The sequence below is a fragment of the Euprymna scolopes genome, chromosome 9, assembly GCF_053919585.1.
Source record: "Euprymna scolopes isolate OS-2025 chromosome 9, ASM5391958v1, whole genome shotgun sequence".
Classification (NCBI taxonomy): Eukaryota; Metazoa; Mollusca; class Cephalopoda; order Sepiida; family Sepiolidae; genus Euprymna; species Euprymna scolopes.
In genome coordinates, this window is record NC_136490.1 from 86754743 (window position 1) to 86779475 (window position 24733).

At 32.7% G+C, this 24733-nt stretch overlaps 1 protein-coding gene across 1 annotated transcript in view; it reads right to left on the reverse strand.

Moving 5' to 3' along the window:
• Positions 1-24733, reverse strand: part of LOC145284758 (uncharacterized) — a 97498-nt gene that overhangs the window by 20394 nt on the left and 52371 nt on the right. The window contains exons 6-10 of the mRNA XM_080133723.1: positions 24190-24312; positions 16232-16434; positions 5503-5673; positions 3308-3494; positions 2252-2448 (exon numbers count right to left, since the gene is read on the reverse strand). Coding sequence (XP_079989849.1) covers positions 2252-2448; positions 3308-3494; positions 5503-5673; positions 16232-16434; positions 24190-24312 — 881 coding nt within the window. The remainder of the gene's footprint in view (positions 1-2251; positions 2449-3307; positions 3495-5502; positions 5674-16231; positions 16435-24189; positions 24313-24733) is intronic.

Here is a 24733-nt window from a genome sequence, read left to right on the forward strand (position 1 = left end):
TTGATTGTTGATATATTTTGTTCCTTTTCCCAATAAGCTAAATGAATGGCAATAATAAAGAATGACCACATAACATTCGATCTCACTTATGTGCCATTAAAACGAGACCAATTAAATTTAATGGTATGGCCTAATACCTTTTTAAATGTATAGCGATTCCCCAAAGCCTGAAATGAATTGAGAATCACAGGTCTAATGAATTTGTCTAGACATCATGTGTCTGGATTATTTCGAGACACTCAGTTTTTGTAATCTTATTCTCTCCTTGATTAATTGGAATATGCATTTGAAATTGATGATTATAAACGGACTAGAATATTTATAACATTAGTTCATTGATTCTAAAACCAATTGTAATCGGCCAGGTCAGTTTCTTCATAATTTCCTAGGACTTTACATTTTCATTTTCTTCTTTAGAGTAAAAATTTAGAGTGTCTTCATAACCACCGGCTCCTAGCTTTTGCACATCAACTCCTATATGTTAAAACTCTTAAATGTTAAAACTTAACTGCAGACTATTTCAATATGCCTCTGTCCCCACATATGATTCGATCAATCAGAACCCCTGTCATCTCTAAGCCCTTTCACTATATAGCAATGGTAATTGGTTACTTATAGATTGTTTTATGTGAATTTTATCATTCAGTTTGATGATCAATGTTCACTTTTAAATAAAATTTAAAGCAATTGAAGAAAATGATAAAAACAATGGATGAAATACAACTCATTAACTTTGGCGTTGTTTCACCATTAAATTATTAATTAAAAAATTAATTTATTTCACTTTTTAATTCACCTGTTAGTTTATGTTTTTGGTGGTTGTGTATTTCATTCCTAAAAACATGTAAAAATACCAGAAAGTACAAAATGTTAAAACAATTCATTAAAAATCATTAAAAGAAAATAAAAAAAAAATCTGATATGCACTGACATGCAGTTAACATAAAGGTTTCATATATTGAATGGATAATTAAAAATATTTTAGCTGTTGTTTTTTCTTTCAAAATTGTACATAATTTTAAAATCGCATAATATACAGATATCTGATGGGAGTTAAACAATATATATATATTCAGCCCGGCGTTGCCCGGGTATTTGGAGGTGTATGCTGAGCAAAAAAACAAAACAAAAAAGCGGTCAATTTTTTAAACTTCGACTTCTATTATGACCCCTTAACATTTATTGTTTTGGGCTCAAACAAAGTTATTAAGTTAGATCCATGTCCAACGAACCTATATCTAAAATTTCAAGTGTTTAGACCCAAAATTGTCGGAGGAGTTTGGTAGAGTTCTCAAAAGTCAAATCGTTGAACTTTGACCCCTTAATCGTCAAATGTCTGGCCGAAAACCGATCACATCGATTTTCCCAAATCTCAGTACTCTGTATATCAAATTTCGAATCTGTAGACCAAAAATTGACAGAGTTATTGCATATGGAAATGTACACAGACACAGACACACACACACACACTTTCACTTTTATAGATATACTAGCATTTCGGCCCGGCGTTGCCCGGGTGTTTGGAGGTGTATGTTGAGCAAAAAAAAAAAAAAACGACCAATTTTTTAAAATTTTACCCCTATTATGACCTCTTAACATTTATTGTTTTGGGCTCAAACAAAGTTATTAAGTTAGATCCATGTCCAAGGAACCTATATCTAAAATTTCAAGTGTTTAGACCCAAAATTATCGGAGGAGTTTGATAGAGTTCTCAAAGGTCAAATCGTTGAACTTTGACTCCCTTAATCGTCAAATTTCTGGCCGAAATCCAGTCACATTGATTTTCCCAAATCTCAGTACCCTGTATACCAAATTTCGAGTCTGTAGACTGGAAATTGACAGAGTTATTGCGTATGGAAATGTACACACACACACACACACACACACACACACACACACACACACTTTCACTTTTATAGATATATAGACTAGACTACCCGTAACCCGTTGGGTCAGTATGTTATATTAGCTATGGAATTAATGTATGAGCGTTACACTTGTGACGTAAAGAAACTAGTTTTTTTGTGACATAACAGAAACATTTATATGAAAGTATATTAAAATGTAAAAAGAATATAGATTTCTATGAGTCGTTCTGTTTATATTTGTTTATTCTTGAAAAAAATCAAACTAATTTTAAGCTTTATCCAAATCAGTTATTTCTTCTCGACCAAGGTCTATTGTTGGGTGTGTAAAGATCTTTTTGAAGCTTATGAAATTAATTTCCATGTAAATAAATGTCGTCTCTTACCTTTTTGTTGAAAGTGACATAATCAACGTAAAGAGTGGGGCTATCATCTACCATGTTCATTTCTTCTCCGGAACCGTTGTTCAAGTCATCTCCATCCAAAGAATCAGGAAAATTTGAGAATTTTCTCAAATAAACTAAACTCTTGGACTCAGCATTTTTAACGTTTAATACTCCTTTTGTCACCTCCGTTTCGGTTACTGTAAATGGATTCCAATTGTTTGATTAGAGTGTTTTTATTTTCATATTTTCTTATTGGTCAAAATGACCCCAAGTAAATGACAACACACGAAGAACATTTATATACAGTGTATGAAAAGATTTGAATGCACAGAAGGGATTTCAAATTGTATCATTGCCAAAATATATTTATAAAAATTCCTTATTCGATTCATGATTATTGTTATATGCTTTTATTTTCAATATCCATTCCAGCATTGCATTTTCTTCACAATTCATTTCTACCGTCACCATTTTAAATTACAGATATATTGTAATTACATAGTTTCGTATATTTATCCGATAGCATATTAAATATTAAACTGTCGAGTTTCATCCAACGTTTGATTCATATAAAACTAATTCACCGATGAATGAAGTATGTAGACAATTTTATAAAGACTACATTCTTATGATACACTCATATACACACGCCGATCTTCAAACTCTCTCTTTATTAGGTATTAATTGGCTTTCTTTTACTAGGTTGATCGCCGCTTTTCCTGTCAACAAGGATATTGTATCTGTTTCGTTTCAGTGCTAATTCTTTACTCAAATCGTGTCTCCTTTCCTTTGCCCCACCGACAACGTATAGTTCCAAGAAAGCAAAGAATTTGCTTTCTTGGAACCATACACAGTATATTAACAACCAATTATATTCAAATGCTCGAAAACGGAGGAATAAGCGAAATTTTTCACCGGTCGGTGTTATGAAATAGAACGGAAAATGTTGCCTTACTTTGTATAAACAAATTTACCTATAAATGTTTATGTTAAATCCAAACATTTAGCCCAGTTCATGATTAAAAGATTATTTCCCGGACACACAAAAGGACTTACCAGATAAATGAAATCGGTGAGATTGTTCTTTTGTCAAACTCTTGTTATGATAAGCTGACGTCGCTGCCTTTCTCAACACGAACTTTAGTTTCGCCTCGCATTGTTGCCAAGCCAAAGCTGCCTTTTCACTTTGTTCCTTCATGTTTGGATTTCGACTCATGTAATTCGGATACACGTTGCGAACTGGCTGAATACAATCACATTTCAAGTTACAAAAGAAAATATTTCATTTATTTGTGAATATATATAATTACTGAATGATAAACAATTACACTTAATACTTAATATCTCAACGGAAACAGATAGAAATCCTGTTGGACGATTTCCACTCTTACCTCTCTTGCATTATTTGCGAATTTATCTTAATAGCATATTTACACACAACTAGAGCATACATTTAATTAGTCTAAATACAGAAAATAAATGTAAAGATACGCATAAATTAATTAAAAAATGCATATAACATTTGCATGACAAATATTTTAAATTACATTTTTTTAAAAATTACCTCTGTACACTTTGCCATTCTGTGATCCTTTGCAAGAGCAATTTCAGAGCCAACGAAGACACCCACATGGCATGGTTTCTCGAGAGAAAAAATGAAAACATTTGGCAAAGGGGTATATCCACGAAATTTCGTGCAATTCTAGCATCACATGAGACTTTTATGATTAAGGTGGGAATTTAGAAAATTTTAGAAAAAGCCTGATATATTTTCATATTAAAAGAGCATTCTAATATATTATGTATATTTTATGTCAGATGGATATTATGATATAAATAAGCGTAAAAGATGTTGGTTCTATATGCCACGTTTCATCATTAGAAGAGAATTGACACTTTAACAAGTTTTGAACTGTTTTTATTCAATGTTTTCGTTCTGATACGTATGCATTATACGTAATAGAATCATCTTTATAAATTGGGTCGACCAAATTGATGTGCATCTTGAAATTAAAATGAACCCACCCAAATCATGTTAATAAATGAACTTTAACATTGATTTCGTTATTTTTGTTAAAAACATCCGGGCAACTATATTTTGGGAAGGAGATAGTTTTGTATTAATACGGACTAGATTGACGAGTTTTTACTGTATGGTAGATATATGTCTGCTAGTAGATATATTAGTTAAAATATATATTGTAAGTCATAAACAGAATGTATTACAAACAAAAGGGTCAGCAGGGTCAAACGGGTGATCTTTTTGACAAATTTGATCTTCGTGAGAACAAGTTTCGTAGAAGTTATGTCAGGTTTGAGAACGTGAATTTGGGGGAATCGACCGACTTGAAGAGACGCGTTTTAATATATTATGACAAGAGTAAAATGTAACGAATATTGCGACGATCGTATATAGAAGTCAATAAAAATATGAAATTATTCAAACTGCGTTATCATTATTAAACGTTGCTTAATTATTTCAATTTAAAAGAAGAATTTGTTGAATTAATTAAATTATGAATATATTTAAATATAAATAAACATTATTGAATTACTCAATTGTTGAAAGAGTACATGTGTAACAATGAATAATTATTTACGAAGTAATTTTTTCTCTTTATTTTTTATTAAATTCAGTAGAAAACAAGTCGTTCTCAACTTATTTATTTATCATTCAAATCTTCGAAATGAATAAGGAAAACTTGTAAAATAGCAACTGATATTAGTTTTATTTGTAAATGGCATTTACCTTCCAAGTATTAATTTTCAAGTATATACTTTTCAAATATTTATTTTAAAGTATTTACTATTGGGTTAAGAAGGTCCGTGAGTGATTCAATCAATATCATCACAAACAATAAACTGGGCTTTGCTGAGTTATTGTAAAACAATTAGGAAAGATATGGTCATCTACACCCCGACTATAAGTAAAATAAAAATTTGTGTTCAATCAATCGTTTTCCGTAAAACATTTACAATAGACAATGTCTTTCAGCGTCAAATAACCCAAAATGGCTGATTTGCCGTCCAACAGATGAACCAAATTAAACCCACAGAAATACCCGCCTATACCGAGCGAGTTCTTATTTATGTGTCTCCTGACAAAGGCAGAGTTAGACACAGCGTAGATTTTTAATGTAGGGAATAAAATAAATTTTGGCACATAAAAAATAATGAATGTACGGTCGCTAAATATACTTTCTCCTTTATTGAATAAATGGATTAACTTTACTAAATTCCCTTTTGTTTACCTGTAATGTGTATACTGGTGGGATGGCATTTGTGTCTTTAATGTACCAATTTTTCAGAAGGTCACAGTTCTTTGTTGCTTTTTCTTTGGCCTCCAATAAGATATAGTTGAACACACAAACGTCTATAGTTTGTGGTAAAGGTCGATAACCATAACGACTTCCAATAAAAGCCTGAAAAGAAACAGGGATAATTGGTTTAAGCCAAAATGTCGATGAAAATTATTTAAATAACACGCCGACGCGATGGAAAGATAAAAAAGAACAAACCAACTTATATATTCATCAACGTTTCGTTTTTATTTCGGGAGTTCCTTGGAATGATTGCATAGAATAAAATATAATACCAGTACAATATTTGGAAATATACCAGTCGTGTTCGTAATGTGAAAAGGATGCCTTTTCACATTAATGCTTTGAATGCTAACGTAAAAATTCGTTAGCATTCAAAGTGAATGTAGCTTTGTGGCATGGAGTTAGTGAGTTTTTTTAACGTCATATAGCCGGTAAACATTTAAAAAATATGATGCAGTTTCTTTTTAGAGTGAATATAGCCGTTATAATTCCAATGTTGGATGTGTAATTGAAGTGAAATGGACATATTTTGTTTATTATACACACACACACACACACACACACACACACACACACACACACACACACACACACACACACACACACATATATATATATATATATATATATATATATAGTATTTTATAAAATATATATAGCGATTAAGCTACACTGAATATTTCGCGTTTCATCCACTCTAGGATTCTTCAGGCTTATGCACGAATTTTGTGGTTGTCTGTCGTTTTTATATACACACCTTCTATTGAAATTTTAGTTAGCCAATCAGCTTTCTAGTATCCACCGCACCCTTCCTATCAGCCAATAAACATGCACTTATAGGACAAAGGCCCATTTAACCTCTGGTTGACCTGATTCTTTGTGTGTGCTCTATTTAGCCTGGATATCTAGTGTCTTGACCTGTTTTAAATCTAGTTTAGGTTTTTTATGTTAGTTTATATATATATATATATTATATATATATACATACATACATATATATGTATGTATGATAGTTTATGTATATGCATGTTTAGTTATTTTATTTGTTTATTTGTTTATTTTCTATTGTTTTTGTTAGTTTTAAAGTTATTTTGTATCTCTATCCTAGAGTAAATTTTATCCTGTGAACACAGTTGTTCGCTATTTCTCTCCTACAGTTTAATAGATGTTGGGGTTCTTTAAAGTACAGAATAGCAAATTTTTCATGAAGGTATAATCTACATGGGCCGTCTAGGTCTCTACAGGTGTTTGCTTGTCTTACTATTTTCCATTCGACTACCGACGAACGGTCGCTTTCCTTGAGTTCCCAGTATTTATTTGCTAGCTTTGTTTTCATACGGTGTGTTTTATTTTTTAATGTACTTTTGTGGTCATAATATCGAGTTTTCAAATCTAAGGAAATCATACCTACGTAATATTTCTTGTTATTCGGGTTTTCTTTCGTGAATATTATGGCCTGGTAAACTATGCTTTTGGTTAGACATTTATTTTGAAGTGGGCAAAATGTGCAGTATCTACTGTTGCATTTATCTTGTTCGTTATTAGTATTTTTATTTTTATTTCTAGTATGGTTGTCGTTGTTCGGAGTCGGTTTATTATTATTATTATTATTATTATTATTATTATTATTATTATTATTATTATTATTATTATTTCTGCTAGTTTTATATGTGTCTTTTGTGTTAGTTTTATTTTTGTCATGGTGTCTGCTTTTTTATTGTTTATTTTGTTGTTGTTTAAATTTTTTTAAATTTAATATTTTGTTATTATGTGCTTTAATTATCATCTCTAAATTTTCGCAGCTGCTGTAGGATAACTTCAAGGTATTTTTATTGAAAATTTTGTGTAAGGGGTTGGTTGCGGGAAAGTGCTTTTCGATAAGATCTAGAAATTTCTTGCCAAGTTTTGTTTTTAACATTTCATTGTATGGGACCATATACCAGATATTTCTTTTTCTTCTATTTTTAATCTTATTATAGTTATTGGTGTTTTGTTGCTTATATTTGATATCAATATTTTTGTATCCACTATTTTTTAGGGCTGTTTCATAGATATTGGTTGACCTGTTAAATGCATTTTCATCGCTTGAGTTATTGCTGAGTCTATTTGCGATCGAGTTAGGAATCTGTTTTATAATTGATGGTGGGTGATTGGACTTAGGGTTTACGTGTATTGGAGTAGCATTATCTTTTAAGTAGGGTTCATATGTGTTTTTTCTAAATTTAACGTGACGTCCAGGAAGTTTGTTATTTTTTTGTTAGCTAATATGTCTAATTTTAGGCCTAATTTTTTCATTTCCTTGTGTATGATTTTCTTAAAGTTATCTCCCTTGACTTTGCTGGAGTCTTTTATTATAGGTAATCCATCATCTCTATATAGGCCGATGTCCGTAGTATCAAATATGCTTGTGAGGGTATATAGAATGAATAATCCCACAAGGTCTGATGCCTCTGCAGAATCCCTGGCACCCATCGCCAAATCAAAACGTCATACATAAAATCAATTTGTCATTTTAGTTTTTATCCATTGGTTATTGTTATTTATTAGAACTAATTTTCTACATAACGCTACTCCAATATACGTAAACCTTAAGTCCAATCACCCACCATCAATTATAAATCAGATTCCTAACTCGATCGTAAGTAGACTATAATATAATCTGGTATACGGCTCCATATAATCAAATGTTATAAACAAAACTTGGCAAGAAATTTCTAGATCTTATCGAAAAGCACCAACCCCTTACACAAAATTTTCAATAAAAATACCCTAAAGTTATCCTAGAACTGCTGCGAAAATTTAGAGATGATAATTAAAGCACATAATAACAAAATATTAAATAAAAACAATGTAAACAACAACAAAATAAACAATAAAAAAGTATGCATTACTTCCAGCAACCCTAAAGGTATTACTTCTTAACCAGCTTTTTAAACGAGTTAAAAATAACCAGACTTTTTCAATTTGATAAAAGTTCCATTATAGCATATTCATTATTGGGTCGTCGAACATTCTGGCATTAGATAGATAATTCAATGTTGAATTTAAAAGAAATAAATAAAAATACAAAACTCACCAAGATACCCCCCTGCCTACCGCTACCCAACATATCCTTTAAATATCGGCATAAAAGCAGACTGACTGGCTGGCATTCCTCCTCCTTAAGCTATCAACTCCAAGTCTAACTCTACGGTCCCAAAATCTAAGAAACTTTTCTGTTCGTAACTTTTGCAGCCTACTAATCTATAAACACTAACATGTTTACTTTTTTATTTTTATTTTTTCTCTTTTTTCTTATCACATTGACTTTAATTCTGAATATTTGTCTTGTTTTCTTATATTTCTCCTAAATCTTTTTTGTCAAAAATATTATTATTGACCAATACTTTTTTTATATTTAAACAGTCTCCCATGAAATTGAACATTTCCCAAATTATATTTGCATATTATCTGAACTAAAAAACATGCGGCTTTTTTTTCTTCTTCTAAAGTATGCATTACTTCTAGCTAGTCTAAAGTTAATACATAACCCTAAAGGTATTACTCCTTAACCAGATTTTTAAACGAGTTAAAAAATAATCAGACTTTTTCAATTTGATAAAAGTTCCATTATATCATATTTATTATGGGGTGGAGCTGGAACGGTTTAACATTCCAGCTCGACCTAGATAAAGGCAAAAAGTGTCCATGCATTAACATGGGAGGGGAGACTATCTTCAAGTACTACCCTAAGCCGGGAATGGGGCAACGAACTTATATTAAGTAGATATTAATAAGTCCTTCTCACCTATTTTTTTATTTTATTTTATTTTAGTTTATTTTATTTTCTCAATGGAGAGTAGATAATGCATGTGGATGTGTTATCGGCAGCTCCAGTAACTCTTGCTTCTCCTTTTTTGTCCTTCAGTCCTCATTTCCAATGAATGATTTTTCTGAGAAAGGGTGAAGAAAAAGCTGCTTTCCAGGTCGATAGTACTTTGTAAAGAGTAGCCTGAGATGTCGGAAAATTTCTGTTTCTATGCCTATCCTTGTGGTCATGTCACTAGTAAGGGTGCTGGAGGTAAACGTTTCATCTGGGCTGACGTTACCCGCCTGATAGTCAGGGACCCAAACCTGGGATTAACCACTAAGGAGGCTGTCCTATCAGCAGGTGCAAAGTACCGGGCTTATTTAATATTTTGTTATTATGTGCTTATTGCCATTTGGTGAATGGATTCTGGATCATACAGTAGGGCCTCTTGATGCCATACTAGTGGGTAATTGTTACGGCTTTACCTTATCATGTGCTACAAAAAAAAAAAGAAATTTCTTGTCTTTTTCTCTCTTATTTTCCCTGTTTGTCCGGCTCCAACGAAGTCTACCGACCTGCTCCACAAACCCCAAAACCTCAACAATTATGACAAATCTGCAAATAAGAAACACGAATAAACCTAGAACCCCATCCTCCAACGTAGACCCCTACTACCAGGTCTCCTTCTCCAACATCAGGGGTCTACGTACCAACCTTCCAGAGGTTGAAACACAATTACAGGAGACGAAACCGGACATATTCTTTCTAAGTGAAACTGGCATAGGGCCAACCACTTCTCTAGACGAATTCATAATTAAAGGATACTCTAACTTAACATCTAAATCTGACCCCCAAGATCGCCATGGGCATAGAATATGTGCCTATATCAAAGATGGCTTTCCATGTGGCAGGGATATCTCCAGAGAAGACCCTAATTTACCTTATATGTGCTTCCGGGTTGCACTAGCTTACACCACTGCATTTATATTTGCCCTCTATCGCCCCCATAACAGTGGGGTCACTACCTTAAAGAGCATATCTGAGAAAATTGACCACATCCTGTCTGCTCATCCTTTGGCTAACATTCACATTTGCGGTGACTTCAATGTCCATAATGTGGAATGGCTGACCCACTCAAATAAAACCAGTGACAAGGGGAGGTTTTGTCATAATTTCGCCATTGCCTATGACCTCACTCAGATTGTTCACGAACCCACCCAGACCTTTTCCTCACAACTTGCCCTGAGCTGTGTTCATGTTCTGTTCTATCTCCTCTGGGATCCTCTGACCACTGTGTTGTAGCAGTTAAGATAAAAATGAAATGTAATAAGTCTTTAGACGTACCTCTCCACTGTACTGTATATCGATACTCTATGGCTGACTGGAATAGCTTCCGTACATTCATATCTGACCTACCTCTGCATTCCATGTTTAAAAAGTATGTGTCCTCTATAGTATCAGACCTGACCGAATGGTTAATTGTAGGCATAGACCGATTCATACCATCCAAAAAATTCCAACAAAAACCTAACAGTCAGCCATGGTTCTCCCCTGAATGTGGTGCTGCCATCGCGCACAGAAATCACTTTTTCCATAGCTACCAACGTAATAGATGTACTGAGACTAAAGCTGCTTTCAGGACTGCCAGCAACCACTGTAAAAGAGTAATAAAAAATGCAAGAGAGCTATATGCTCAGTCTGTTAAATCCAAAGTAGCTGAGCAGCGGCTTGGTTCCCACCAGTTCTGGCAAATAGCAAATAGGATCTTGAACAGAAGCATGTATTCTATCCCAACTATTATCAATGGATCTGAGGTCATCTCGTCAGCATCAGACAAGGCCAGACTATTTGCAAAGAACTTTGCAGCTAATTCTACCCTATGCGACAATGGCCATCAACTCCCTGTATTTCCTCCTATAACAGACAACACGCTATGCAACATACAAATATCCGTGTGTGAGGTCGAAAAGCTAATCAAGAACCTTGATTCCAGTAAAGCAAGTGGCCCTGACGGCATTCCAGTTATAGTGCTGAAAAAGCTTCAACCAGAACTTTCTCCCATACTTACAAAACTGTTTAAGCGTTGCCTTAAGGAGAAGTGCTTTCCAACACCCTGGAAAACCTCATCAGTATGCTATGATAAGTCATCTCCCTCTCAGTACAGACTAATAAGTCTCCTGTGTGTCATGAGTAAGTTCTTGGAATCCATATTAAATAAAGAAGTAGTAATCCATATTAAATAAAGAAGTAGTCAACCACCTCAGCAGAAACAACCTTCTTAGTGACATGCAATATGGCTTCCGTTCTGCAAGATCTACCGCAGATGTGATAACGGTTGTATCTCATAGGATAAGTGAATCTCTTGACAAAGGTTTCCTTTCCAGGGCAATTGCTCTTGACATATCAAAGGCCTTTGATAAGGTATGGCATAAAGGCCTACTTCACAAGATTTCCAGCTATGGTATAACTGGAAATGTCTTCTCAATCATTAAATCAGTTCTCTCTGATAGTTTCATAAGAGTAGTGGTTGATGGGCAGAAATCAGAGGCCCACAGTATTAATGCTGGAGTCCCTCAGGGGTGCATCCTAGGCCCAACTCTCTTCCTGATCTACATCAATGATCTCCCAAAACACATACTTAAATCATTCGTTGACATCCATTGACAGCTGATGACACGACCATCTATGGCAACACATCAAAGGCTGTAAATGACAAAGTTCTCTCTAATTCTCTCTCCTCTGATCTTGAGCGTGTGGTACAATTGGGGAAGACGTGGCTGGTCACTTTTAATGCATCCAAAACCAAGCTTCTATCTTTACATCATCAACGCTCTGATCCCCATCTGGCATCAATTGAAATGGATGGCTCTCTTCTTGGAAAGGCTCCATGTTTTGACAAGCTTCTGGGTTTGACTGTTACTCCTGATCTTAAATGGAACACGTACATCAAATCTGTTGCCAGGGACGCTGGAAAAATGGTGGGATCCTTCTACCGCTCCAGAAGATATCTCACTACTGATGCAATTCTCTATCTGTATAAAAGCCAAGTACGTCCAACGATGGAATACTGCTGCCACATCTGGGCAGGAGCTGCTAAAACAGCCTATCCTGCCTTGACAGAGTACAAAATAGACTTTGTGGTTAAGTGGGGGATGCCCTTTTCTCTTCCCTGCAGCCTCTCTCCCATAGAAGAGATGTTGCGAGCCTGTCTTTGTTTTATCGTTATTTCCATGGCAAGTGCTCGTCTTAGCTCCAATCTCTGGTCCCCATCGCCAATCTTTCACGAGAAACACCCATTTGGCTGAAACTACTATCAATAATTTTCCCCATCTGTGCCTAAATCCAAACGTAGATTCCATGAGCAGAGCTTCTTTCTCAGAAGTGCACAATTGTAGGACTCTCTTCTGTTCGCCTGCTTCCCACCTGACTACAACTTGGGTGTCTGCAAATCCAACATAAACAAATTCCTGACAAACCGCCCCCTTAAGTAAGACACTCTATCAAATCTCCAATACGAACGATTACTACAATACTATCTCATTGATTACTGTACACGCAATACCCCTTATCCCTGAGTGGCCTCCGGGCCTTGATAAGTGGTGACCCCATGTAAAAAAAAAAGTAGACACCATGACAAAAATAAAACTAACACAAAAGACACATATATAACTAGCAGAAATAATAATAATAATAATAATAATAATAATAATAATAATAATAATAATAATAATAAACCGACTCCGAACAACGACAACCATACTAGAAATAAAAATAAAAATACTAATAACGAACAAGATAAATGCAACAGTAGATACTGCACATTTTGCCCGCTTCAAAATAAATTTCTAACCAAAAGCATAGTTTACCAGGCCATAATATTCACGAAAGAAAACCCGAATAACAAGAAATATTACGTAGGTATGATTTCCTTAGATTTGAAAACTCGATATTATGACCACAAAAGTACATTAAAAAATAAAACACACCGTATGAAAACAAAGCTAGCAAATAAATACTGGGAACTCAAGGAAAGCTACCGTTCGTCGGTAGTCGAATGGAAAATAGTAAGACAAGCAAACACCTGTAGAGACCTAGACGGCCCATGTAGATTATACCTTCATGAAAAATTTGCTATTCTGTACTTTAAAGAACCCCAACATCTATTAAACTGTAGGAGAGAAATAGCGAACAACTGTGTTCACAGGATAAAATTTACTCTAGGATAGAGATACAAAATAACTTTAAAACTAACAAAAACAATAGAAAATAAACAAATAAACAAATAAAATAACTAAACATGCATATACATAAACTATCATACATACATATATATGTATGTATGTATATATATATATAATATATATATATATATATATATATATATATATATATATATAAATTAACATAAAAAAAGCTAACCTAGATTTAAAACAGGCCAAGACACTAGATATCCAGGCTAAATAGAACACACACAGAGAATCAGGTCAACCAGAGGTTAAATGGGCCTTTGTCCTGTAAGTGCATGTTTATTGGCTGATAGGAAGGGCGCGGTGGATACTAGAAAGCTGATTGGCTAACTAAAATTTCAATAGAAGGTGTGTATATAAAAACGACAGACAACCACAAAATTCGTGCATAAGCCTGAAGAATCCTAGAGTGGATGAAACGTGAAATATTCAGTGTAGCTTAATCGCCATATATATTTTATAAATTACTAACTAGCTCTACCTACGTATTGAGCACTTTTGAAGTGAATACTTAAAGTTTACACATAAATTTATACTATCGTATATTAATTTTATGTGAGTAAATGAAGTATATATATATATATATATATATGTGTGTGTGTGTGTGTGTGTGTGTGTGTGTGTGTGTAACTAAGCCTGAGGAGTCCTAGAGGATGAAACGCGGAATATTCAGTGTAGTTTAATCGCCATATATATTTTATAACTTACTATATATATATATATATATATATATATATATATATATGGTGTTAATAAGTTAACCTTTTTCTAAATTTAAGTTCTTTTAATATAAGTTTACTGATTAAAGGGTGTAGATTGTAAAAACTTCCACATAGCTTAATTGTGTTTGAGTTTGCGATCAGGGCTGTTTTAAGAAGTCTTCGTCGAGATTTAACTACAATGACTTTACGAGTTTAGCGGGTCTAAAGTTAAAAGAATGATCAAGCTGCACAGATGAGAGAATAATGCGTCCAATTGCTATTTTTCATATTTTTTTATGTTCACTAGACCTTTCACCATCGTATATTTAATGACAATTATGACATGGGACAGTATATATACCTGGATGAGATATGTTTTTTTATGTTCACTAGACCTTTCACCAACGTATATTTAATGACAATTATGGCATGGGACAGTATATATACCTGGATGAGATATGTTTTTTTGGAAATGTTTTGCTTTTAATGTTTGTTTTATAATTTGTGCTGACGTTTGTATTATTGAAATTCGTAGATTGTTTAGAGTATATTGCAAAGTATTATATTATCGGCGTGCTCACCACAACAAAGTATGCAGGTAGCTTCACTGGGCAATCTACGAAAAGACACAACAAATCACAAAACAGCTGGCTAGGAGCAGGAATTTTCACTCCTTGCATCAAACGGAAAGGCGGCGGTGTTCTATAAAAATATGCATGCAGGCAGATTTCTAAAATACAAGTCCAACAAACTAGACATTATCATATGGAACAAACATGAAATGATTGCTCGGTATTGATGTTCTGAATGGCCTAAATATAACCGAGCCCGAAAAACAAAGTACCAGGGTACCAATGTGGTCCCCGAAAATAAAAAAATAAAAAATAAAATAAACATTATATTGTTTGTAGTGGGTGCAACTGGTTTAATCAAACAAAATCTAAAAAAAATAAAATAGCTAACCACAATCCTCGATGTGGCGGTGTCCAAATATCAGCTCTAAATGAGACAATCCTTTAAAATTAAAAATCCCTCGGATATAAATGTAACTTATAAAGAAAATTTGCATTGTTGGTTTAAAAGAATAAACCATCCTTGCTACTCTCATAAATATTTACGATGTTTATGAATCAATGCAAATAAATGCCTTAATGATAAAAACGAGGCATGGCTCTAGCCACTTACAAGTAGTCATTAATGTTTTTTTTGTAGGATGAGGGTGCAGTTTACATTTATAAAACAATTTTCTTGGAAAGACTTGTATGCAATAGTATTCTCCATCATAGAGCTAGGCATACAAGTAATGGCGATGAGATGATTTATATACACTATATATATTAACTAATCATTAATATACCGTGTACCTCATACTTAACAACTTCCCATTTGTGCAACACGTTAACACAGAACTGCTTCCCTACACACTACAACACAGCCGTCTTTAAATCCAATGTTTTTGTAAGTCATATTCTTACCAATAATATGCAGATTTATTCTCATTCCTGTCTCAGTACAATTTTGATTAAAAGCAAAATGGACAGAGTAGTTCGTCCTAAAAGATTCGACACCGAGACTTCAGCCGTTAATGCAGAAAAAATGCAGACATTGAAAACTTACCTTCGTAAATTATCTTCGTGCGGTTAATGGCGCCGAAGAAACTGAAAACAGACTTATCACTTTATCATAAATCATCTTCATCAATCCTCTCATCATATTTTCCCTATTCACCTGATAATCCATTTATCTCAATAACTCCTAGTGGTTTTGGTTTTGATGAGTGATGACTTATTAATAAAACAAGTGTTAACTCTACGTCAATAAGATTTTGTGTGCAAGAGAGTTCAATATGATTGCATTATTATTATGAATCTACTCGATGAAAGAAAATCCAAGTATAAATTATGTATAGAAATGTTTACCACAAAGTTTGGTCCGAGTGAGAGATTTTGACAATTCTCAATTTCGTAGAGACATAATTCTTCTGTCGAATAATCCGCTTGAGTGTCCTCAGGAATCCCCCAACGCATATCGACAACTTGGAAGTCCAAGCCGTGATTGGCGCAAAATTCCTGGATTTTCGGGTAGACATCAACCATCAATGCGTTTCTTTCGATTTGCGTATCTAATAAAAGGCGGGAAAGATTGCAATGATAGATTTATATTTTTTTAAACATTTCCATCATTCTTTTTTATTGTATAATGATGTAGGAAAACATATGACGTAATTAGTTTATATAATCAGATAAACGGTTTGACAATTAAAATGAAAAAGATATCAAGTGAATGAAAAAATTGTGACTAGCATACAACAAGATCATCGGGAGCGATTGAGGCAACAAGAATTGACGGATCAATGTTATATTAAACGTATGATAGCAATGGAAAAGTACAAGCACGGAATGAAAATTAGGCAAATTGCATTGATCAAATATAGGAAACATGAAAATAAAATTATTGACTCGTTCGGATTTTCGAAAATCTTTCGCGGTTTTTGCGACCAATATTAATTTCTATGTACAGTATTTTTTTTTTTTTGCGTTTTTAATACAATTCAATATTTATTAAAAGTCCGATGTATGTCACTGATCAGTGAAGTATAAATCCTTCTAGACCGAGGAAATTGTTATGCATCATAAAACCGCGAGTATAAGCAACAAGTATAAACAATCGAGATTTAAAATATATATTATTTTACTCACATATCTTTTTGTAACTTTTATTTTTATCAGGATGAAATATAGTATCGCAGGACACAAATTTTTTAAAACTTTTACTTTTATTTAAAAAAAACTTGTTATTTGCTTACTTTTCCACAAGGTCAAATTAAATACAAGTAAACTTTTAATGTAATGAAACACAACATTTCAACAACATATATTTATTTAAATACATGTTGTGCAGAACTTCTTAGTTATGACGTCGGTTTTGTAATTAATACAGATCATTCTTTTTATTTATTTATTTATATTATCATTATTTGTTTTATTAAAAAGTTTTGTAAATATATTAAAAAAAAAACGCATTCAGAAAAACACCCATATATTTAAATATATTTTGTTTAAATACGTTCGTTTTGTTACGCACATAAAAAAGTTTGTGTAAATAGAAAAATGTTTTTTTTAATCCTTAAAAGTTTTGTAAATATTTAATATTAAAAAATATGTTTTGTAAATATATATTTACATAAATGTAGGAAACCTCGTACAAAAAACACAAAAAACCATATAAACGCAATATGTGGTATTGCATATATATTGGTGTCTGATAATGGAACTCAATGCACGGCTAAATCTTTGCAACGAATTTTCAGTTAATCATGTAACACCTGTTCCATTTAACCCAAGATGTAATGGCAGAAATATTCATAGTTAAGTTTAAACGAGATAGAAAGATAAGACGGAGGTGAAACTGAAGATGAATCACTACAACAGTTTCTTAGCGTGTATCGAATAACTATAAACCCGATTCGAATTTCGGGAATATCACCAGTTGAATTATATTCGAAATAAATAGTATTTTATAAACCAATACTTCATAAAATCAAATTTAAAAAATAATAAAATGCCGATGCAAGAAAACTTTTTATGTCCAGCGGAAACATGCATTTTAAAGATTATAAAAATGGACAAAACTATTTGGAAAGACGGCGTTATTGAGAAACGAATTGTAAGTATAGTGTTATCATTAAACATCTCAAATGTGGTGAAAAGAAACATCCATTCGAACTAAATTATCGTAGGGACGAGTGAAAAATCCATTAACATGGAAAAATTAGATGGAATGAAGCCCGAGGGAGACTAGTGTATCTCCTAAAACATCCGAAATGACAATATATATATTATTTATTATTTTGACTTTGACTTTCCATGTCTCACTGACTTTAGCAAATAGGGTGCATAACTTTATAAGTATTTGCTAATATTTTCTCTCCTCTGATGAGATGGTAGACATCGAAACCCTATAGGTTAAGGAGATTAATTTTCTAAAGCATTCTTTGTCTTGCTTAGAATAATAAAAATTCTTTGATATGAAGCTCAACCACTTCATTTATTTTCAATGAGAGTTTTTTGAAATTCATTGAATTACAATTTAATATATATATATATATATATATATATATATATATATATATATATATATATATATATATATAAATGTAAATTTGGTTCATTCTAAACGAATAAAACCATATTTCTACGTTACCAATTTATTTGAAATTTTCAGACAACCCATCTTTAGAGTCGAGGCATGTTTTTATGTTATTAAAATAAATTTACCTCGCGATTTATTAAAATATTAAATAAAATAAATATATTTTTTTAACCGTGGTGCGAATCTGTTCTGTTGATAAAACTGAACTTCCGGTTCGATTCATTTCACAGCCACGAATTGACGAAAGATTTCATTTTCTGTTTAGTAAGTAAAAAAAAACAAACAAAAAAAATATTTCATTTGTTTATCTTCCAAATTTTTTAATATACACATTGTTTCTTTATTATATAAGGCCCCCCAAAAAAGTTTGTCGCTTGCTTTTGGAGTTTTTTTTTGTTTTTCGATATAAGATTGGTTGGAATAAAAAAAAAACACGATTTAAAAAATAGCGCGGATCACTCTCTGCATTAGCACCGAAAAATGTTACTAAACATTTATTAATAATTTCTCACTTTTACAAACATTTGATTTTAAATTTCTTTTTAAATGACGACTTTTATCGACTTTTTTTTTAAATATCCCCCCTCCCCAAATGGTGTTTATTAGGCCCCCCCCAAAGTGATGTTTATTCCGGAAGCTGTTCTTAAGATTTGGAGGTTGGGGGGGGGGTGATTCCAAGGTGAACCTAATCTAAAAAAAAAAAACAAACAAGTTTTTTATGCGCACATAAGCAACTATTTTTTATTAACTTTTTTTTTTTTAACTTTTTTATTTAAAAGTTAGTAAATTTCAATGAATAGAACAATAAATCATTTATCATTAATATGTGTTTTTGGTTTTGTGTTGAATGAAACTTTTTTTTTTCATTACAACAATAATGAACCAATTTAAATCTTCCGGCATGCGTTTAAGGGTTACGAAATTATCAATAAATCGTTTAGTTACTAAGCCAACGTCAGTAAATAAAAGAATGTTACGTGCGCATGCATTAGCCTTGACTATGGGGGGGGGGCTAAGGGCGCGACCATTAAATAATTATGCTGGTCGCCATGGAACTCAACGCCCAAGGAGTACCTAAAGTGGCACTTATGCACTTATGTTATCGTGCTATTTTTTAAAATAGTATTTTCATGTTAAATTCAAATTTTACAATATGTTTTTCTTTTATTAATTTGTTAAGTGAAAGTACAGATAACCCGGTCGGTTTCTAATGTGAGGAAAATCTAGCCCCCCCCCCCAAAAGGGGTACTCTGGATAATAACAAAACATTAAAATTGCCTCAATCTCGAAAGATTTCTTCTCTACTGAACGAGGAAACAAACGGTGAAGTGTAGTTCACCTTCTGTTTCTCTCCCCCTCTCTCTTCCTCTCTTAATATCTCTCTCTATCCATCTCTCCCTTTCCCTCTCTCAATCTATCTTTCTCTCTATATCACCCTCTCCATCTCTCTTTGAGCCCCTTTCTCTCTCTATCTCTCTCCTTTCCTCTGTCTCATCCCTCTCTGTTTCTAACTCTCCCCCTCTCTCTGTTTATCTATCAATCCCTTTATCTCTCTATCTCCTCTTTCTCTATTTTCCTCTCACTTTCTCTTTTCTATCTATATATCTTCCTCTCTATCCGTTCATCTCTAATCCCTCATCCTATTTTAGTCTCCTAAATTAATTACAGTGAATAAGGCATTGTCAAAACATGGATAAATCCTATTTTAGTCACCTAATTTACTGACTGTGAGAATAGAAGTTATTTGGAAATTACTGCTACCTTGAACAGCACCAGAAGTAACTGGTAAAAGCTTTCTAATTAAATTGATTTTGGCAGCCATTTGGTAACAAAATGACATAGCCTTAGCCCTTGCTACATGAGGAATACCTGCGACCTTGCTGCCAAGTAGAAGAATTATTTATTCTACTTTAAAACATTCAATTTTTCAAAAATCTCATGTTCGACATCTCCAAAACATCCAATATGGGGAAAAATATTGCAGAAATGCAAACTTATTGTTTAGGATGAATGCACAATGGTACGCAAAAAATCACTTGAGGCTCTTGGTCGATCCTTGCAAAATTTGCGTGGCAATGTCAGACCATTTGGGAATGCAGTAATATTGCTTGCAGGAGATTTCAGACAAATGTTACCTGTTATTCTTCAATCAACACCAGCAGATGAAATAAATGCTTGCCTCAAACACTTCTACTTTTTTGTTCCATGTGAAGACATTAAACTTAACTCAAAATATGCATGTCCAGTTGCCGACTGTTCGATCCGCACAAAAACTTTTGCATCACTTGTGGGAAATTGGGTAAGAAAAAGTGCCAGCTGATCAGAGTTAAGGGCAAAATTCTTTGACTTTTAACTTCTGTAATTTCTGTAATTTTATTTCATCAAAAGAATAGTTAGCTTAAAATGTTTTTGCAGATATTCAAATTATAAGAATTCCATTTGACTGAGTGAATGAGCTATTCTTGCAGGTCAATACAAAGATGCTCATGAACTTAACGCTATTATTCAATGTAAAATTCCAAGTGAGGTAGTCAAATACAAATTCATCGACACTGTTGTGAAAGCAGATAAAGTGGTTAATTATCCAACAGCTATATTTGCCAGGGATGCCACCGCATGTATTGCAACTGAAATTTGGTGTACTAATTATCATGTTGTGAAATATAAACCAATCCAAGCTTTGCAATGGCACACAGCTTGCAGTAAAAAAAAATTAACAAACAGTATCATAGAAACAACAATCTTAACAGGACCTTTCACAGATGAATATATCTTCATTCCATGCATTCCTATGATTCCACCGGATACATCATTACACTTTAGGAAATTGAACTTTCCAATTTTATTGTCATTTGCAATAACCATCAACAAAGCACAGGGAACAATCTTTACAATTGTGGGCCTTACAGTTACACACTGTTTTTTCACATGGACAATTTATATTACGTATTCAAGAGTCATCAAACCGGAAAATCTCTATATCAGCTAAGAAAATGGAACAACAAAAACTGTGTACCCATGCAAAATGGAAAATTAAACCTATAAGAAACATGCTTTTTCTCATTTTGGAACTTTTTCCATTGCGCCAATTTGAGCCACAGCAACGCGTGGCAGGGTACAGCTAGTATATATATATATATATATATATATATATATATATATATATATATACACACACAAGATATATATATATATATATATATATATATATATATATATATATATATATATATATATATATATACTAAAAGAAGCACCGGCGTTACCCAGGACTGAATGAGAATCAAAGAATATTGTACACTTCCATCTATTGTCATATTCAATCTATTGTCATCAAAATCGGTGAAATCGCTTATTTTTTTTAATCAAATCGATTGATTGCGTACTCTAAACGAGGATCCACCGCAGTGCACCGGGAGAAAGCTTGACATGATTCCCTGTAGTCACTTAGTCCACAGTACATGTTGCACTGCAGAGAACCTACTGTTGATTGTATAACATTATTTTTGGTTTTATTTTTAATTGTATAAAATTATTTTTGATTTTATAAAATTATTTTTGATTTTATTTTTAATTGTATAAAATTATTTTTGACTTTATAAAATTATTTTATATAACGGCTTGAATTAGTGTCATTGAGTATCAAAAAGTTTAAAATACAAAAGTCAAGTATCATAGTTAGATTATGCTCTAAACAGAAACATTCATTTCGAACGCATCCATATCTTATCAAAGAACCTACTGTTGATTTTATACGCCGGGCTCATTTGCTTGTGCGGTGATAATACTTCTCAGATGCACTTGTGGTGTTAGGTTGTATAAGGGTTTGGTCAAAATTGAACTGTTCCTTCTTTAATCAGATTTTTTTTCGATTATCGATTTTCGACACTTATTGGAGGCATTCCAATACAAAATCTATCCAAGACAACTTCCAGACACATAAAGTACATTTGTGTTGATTAAAAAAAATCGGCTCATCCGTTTCGGCATCCACAGGGAACGTCTTCTCACACACTTCCCACTCAAAGTACTTTATATATATATATATATATATATATATATATATATATATATATATATATATATATATATATATATATGTGTGTGTGTGTGTGTGTGTGTGTGTGTGTGTGTGTGTGTGTGCAGCCTTTGAGATTTGAAAAAAAAGTGTGAGGGAAAATTTACTCGCCCCAAAATATTTTTACTCGTCTACTTTATGTCTTTGTTTCAGTCAATAATAGTAAATAATTTTACAGCAATTCAATTATAGTTTTCTTATTTATTCTTAATAAAAATATCAACAAACTATTCTTCCGATACCCAAATTATGGCGTAAAATTTCACACAAAAATTAAAATATTTAGCCTAAACCGTGGGTGTTAAAAAAAAGTGTTACGAAATCTCCGGGTATTCACGATTGTTGACTGAAATCTCCTGGTACGAGATCTCCGTGGCCGGAAATCTTCGATATTAAAAAAAAATACCATTTAGTTGAAATGAACTAGATTTCTTAGAAAATCGGCATGGTTTAATATCTTTTTAAAATTTAAACGGTCAATTTTTCTTTGTAATTTATGGAAAAAACCTTTGATATAGAACAGAAATTGGTCTCTTTTGTTTCTATTAAAACAAAGAATTCACCTCGGAACAACATTCTAAAATTTAGAATATTATTTATAAAATTGGGTATCGATGATTTTTTGAAAGTTGCACAAAAAAGAGCATGCAAATATCTGAATTTATATAATTGAGAAAAATATGATTACTTACTTGTTGTAAAATTTAATTTTCGGAGCGTGCTTGACGGAACGATGCATTTTTTTCTCTTTCAAATGTTCGTCTTTACTTTTGTAAGCATGAAGTGTATGTAGTTGTAGCTTCGAAGAATTTTTTTCCAAATGAATTTCAAAATCAGAGAGCTAAATGAAGGCGACATTTTGACTACACGCCGAATGTGTAAATTTGACTTCTTGTTGACTTTAGCGTGACCACTCTTTTTTCAATACGATATTCCAACGGATTCACAGCTAGAGATGAAAGAATTCACAAATGATGAAACATAGGACATTCTACGCCACCACATATTTGAGGTCGTAAAATAAATGAGTTTTTCCCGATTCTTTATTTAAAGAAATTTTATCGACTGGTTGGCGAGTGATTTACGACTTTTAGTCGCCCCAAGAAATTTTCAATCGACTGTAGCGACCGGTCGTGTAAAATCTCAAAGGCTGTGTGTGTATGTGAATCAAATAATAATATTTCTTTAGAATACAAACACCTTAATTGCTACTTGAAGAGAAACGCTTTCATAAGCGTGAAGGCAATTCTTTTTGAATTTGGATATTGATTCGAAAATATGGTTTCTAAAAGAAGTGAAATTTCATAAGGGATATATTGAGGAGAGATTAACAACCCTCACTGCCAGAATGATCTAGTCCGATGGGACTAAAAATAATGCGTATGTTAATCCGAATATTTGAAACATTGAATTCTGTGTGTATTAATAACTGTATAACTGTCGAACTTCGATACAACAATGACCTCGAAATATTGAGCCTTTTTTGCTGTCCTTATCTCATGGATATATACGGATAAGATAGCGAGATCTGTAATAGTATCACAACATCCAGCTATTTTAAATAATGCGATACTGTTTTCATGGCGGTATGGTAGTCAAGAAACATCGAATATCGAAATAAAAAATCAATAATAGGAAGGAATGTACCTTTAAATGTCGAACTTAAGAAGATGCGCACAATAGACTTTGGAAGATTGGGAAGGTTTTCCAATTGTCCGATTAATAAGTTGTAAAACTCTTCTTTTTTGATTTCATCGGTTTCTTCCGTTACTGAAAAGAAAATATTAAGAGAAGACGAATTATCTTCCTGAATATAAAATATAAAGATACCAAATTTTAAAAGCAATATGACGGCCTCGAATGTCATACATTTAGTCTAATAAAAATGATGAAAAAAGTAATAAAAATGAATTTTTTTCCTCGTTTTATTTTGGGTCTGTTTTATATAAAAATAAATATTTTTTTTATATAAATTTTTTCGGTCAAATAATTTACGCCGCTAAACTATACATTTACAAAAAAATCTTTTTTTACAAAATTAATTCGACTTCCATAGAAAACAACTAAACAAAGAATTATACGTCTAGAACCTTCATACCATCACTGAATAAGTGAATATGAATCACCCTTTATTCAAGCCTTTATTATTCTTTACACTTCAGTAGACTTCAACACTTCAAATTTGCATTGA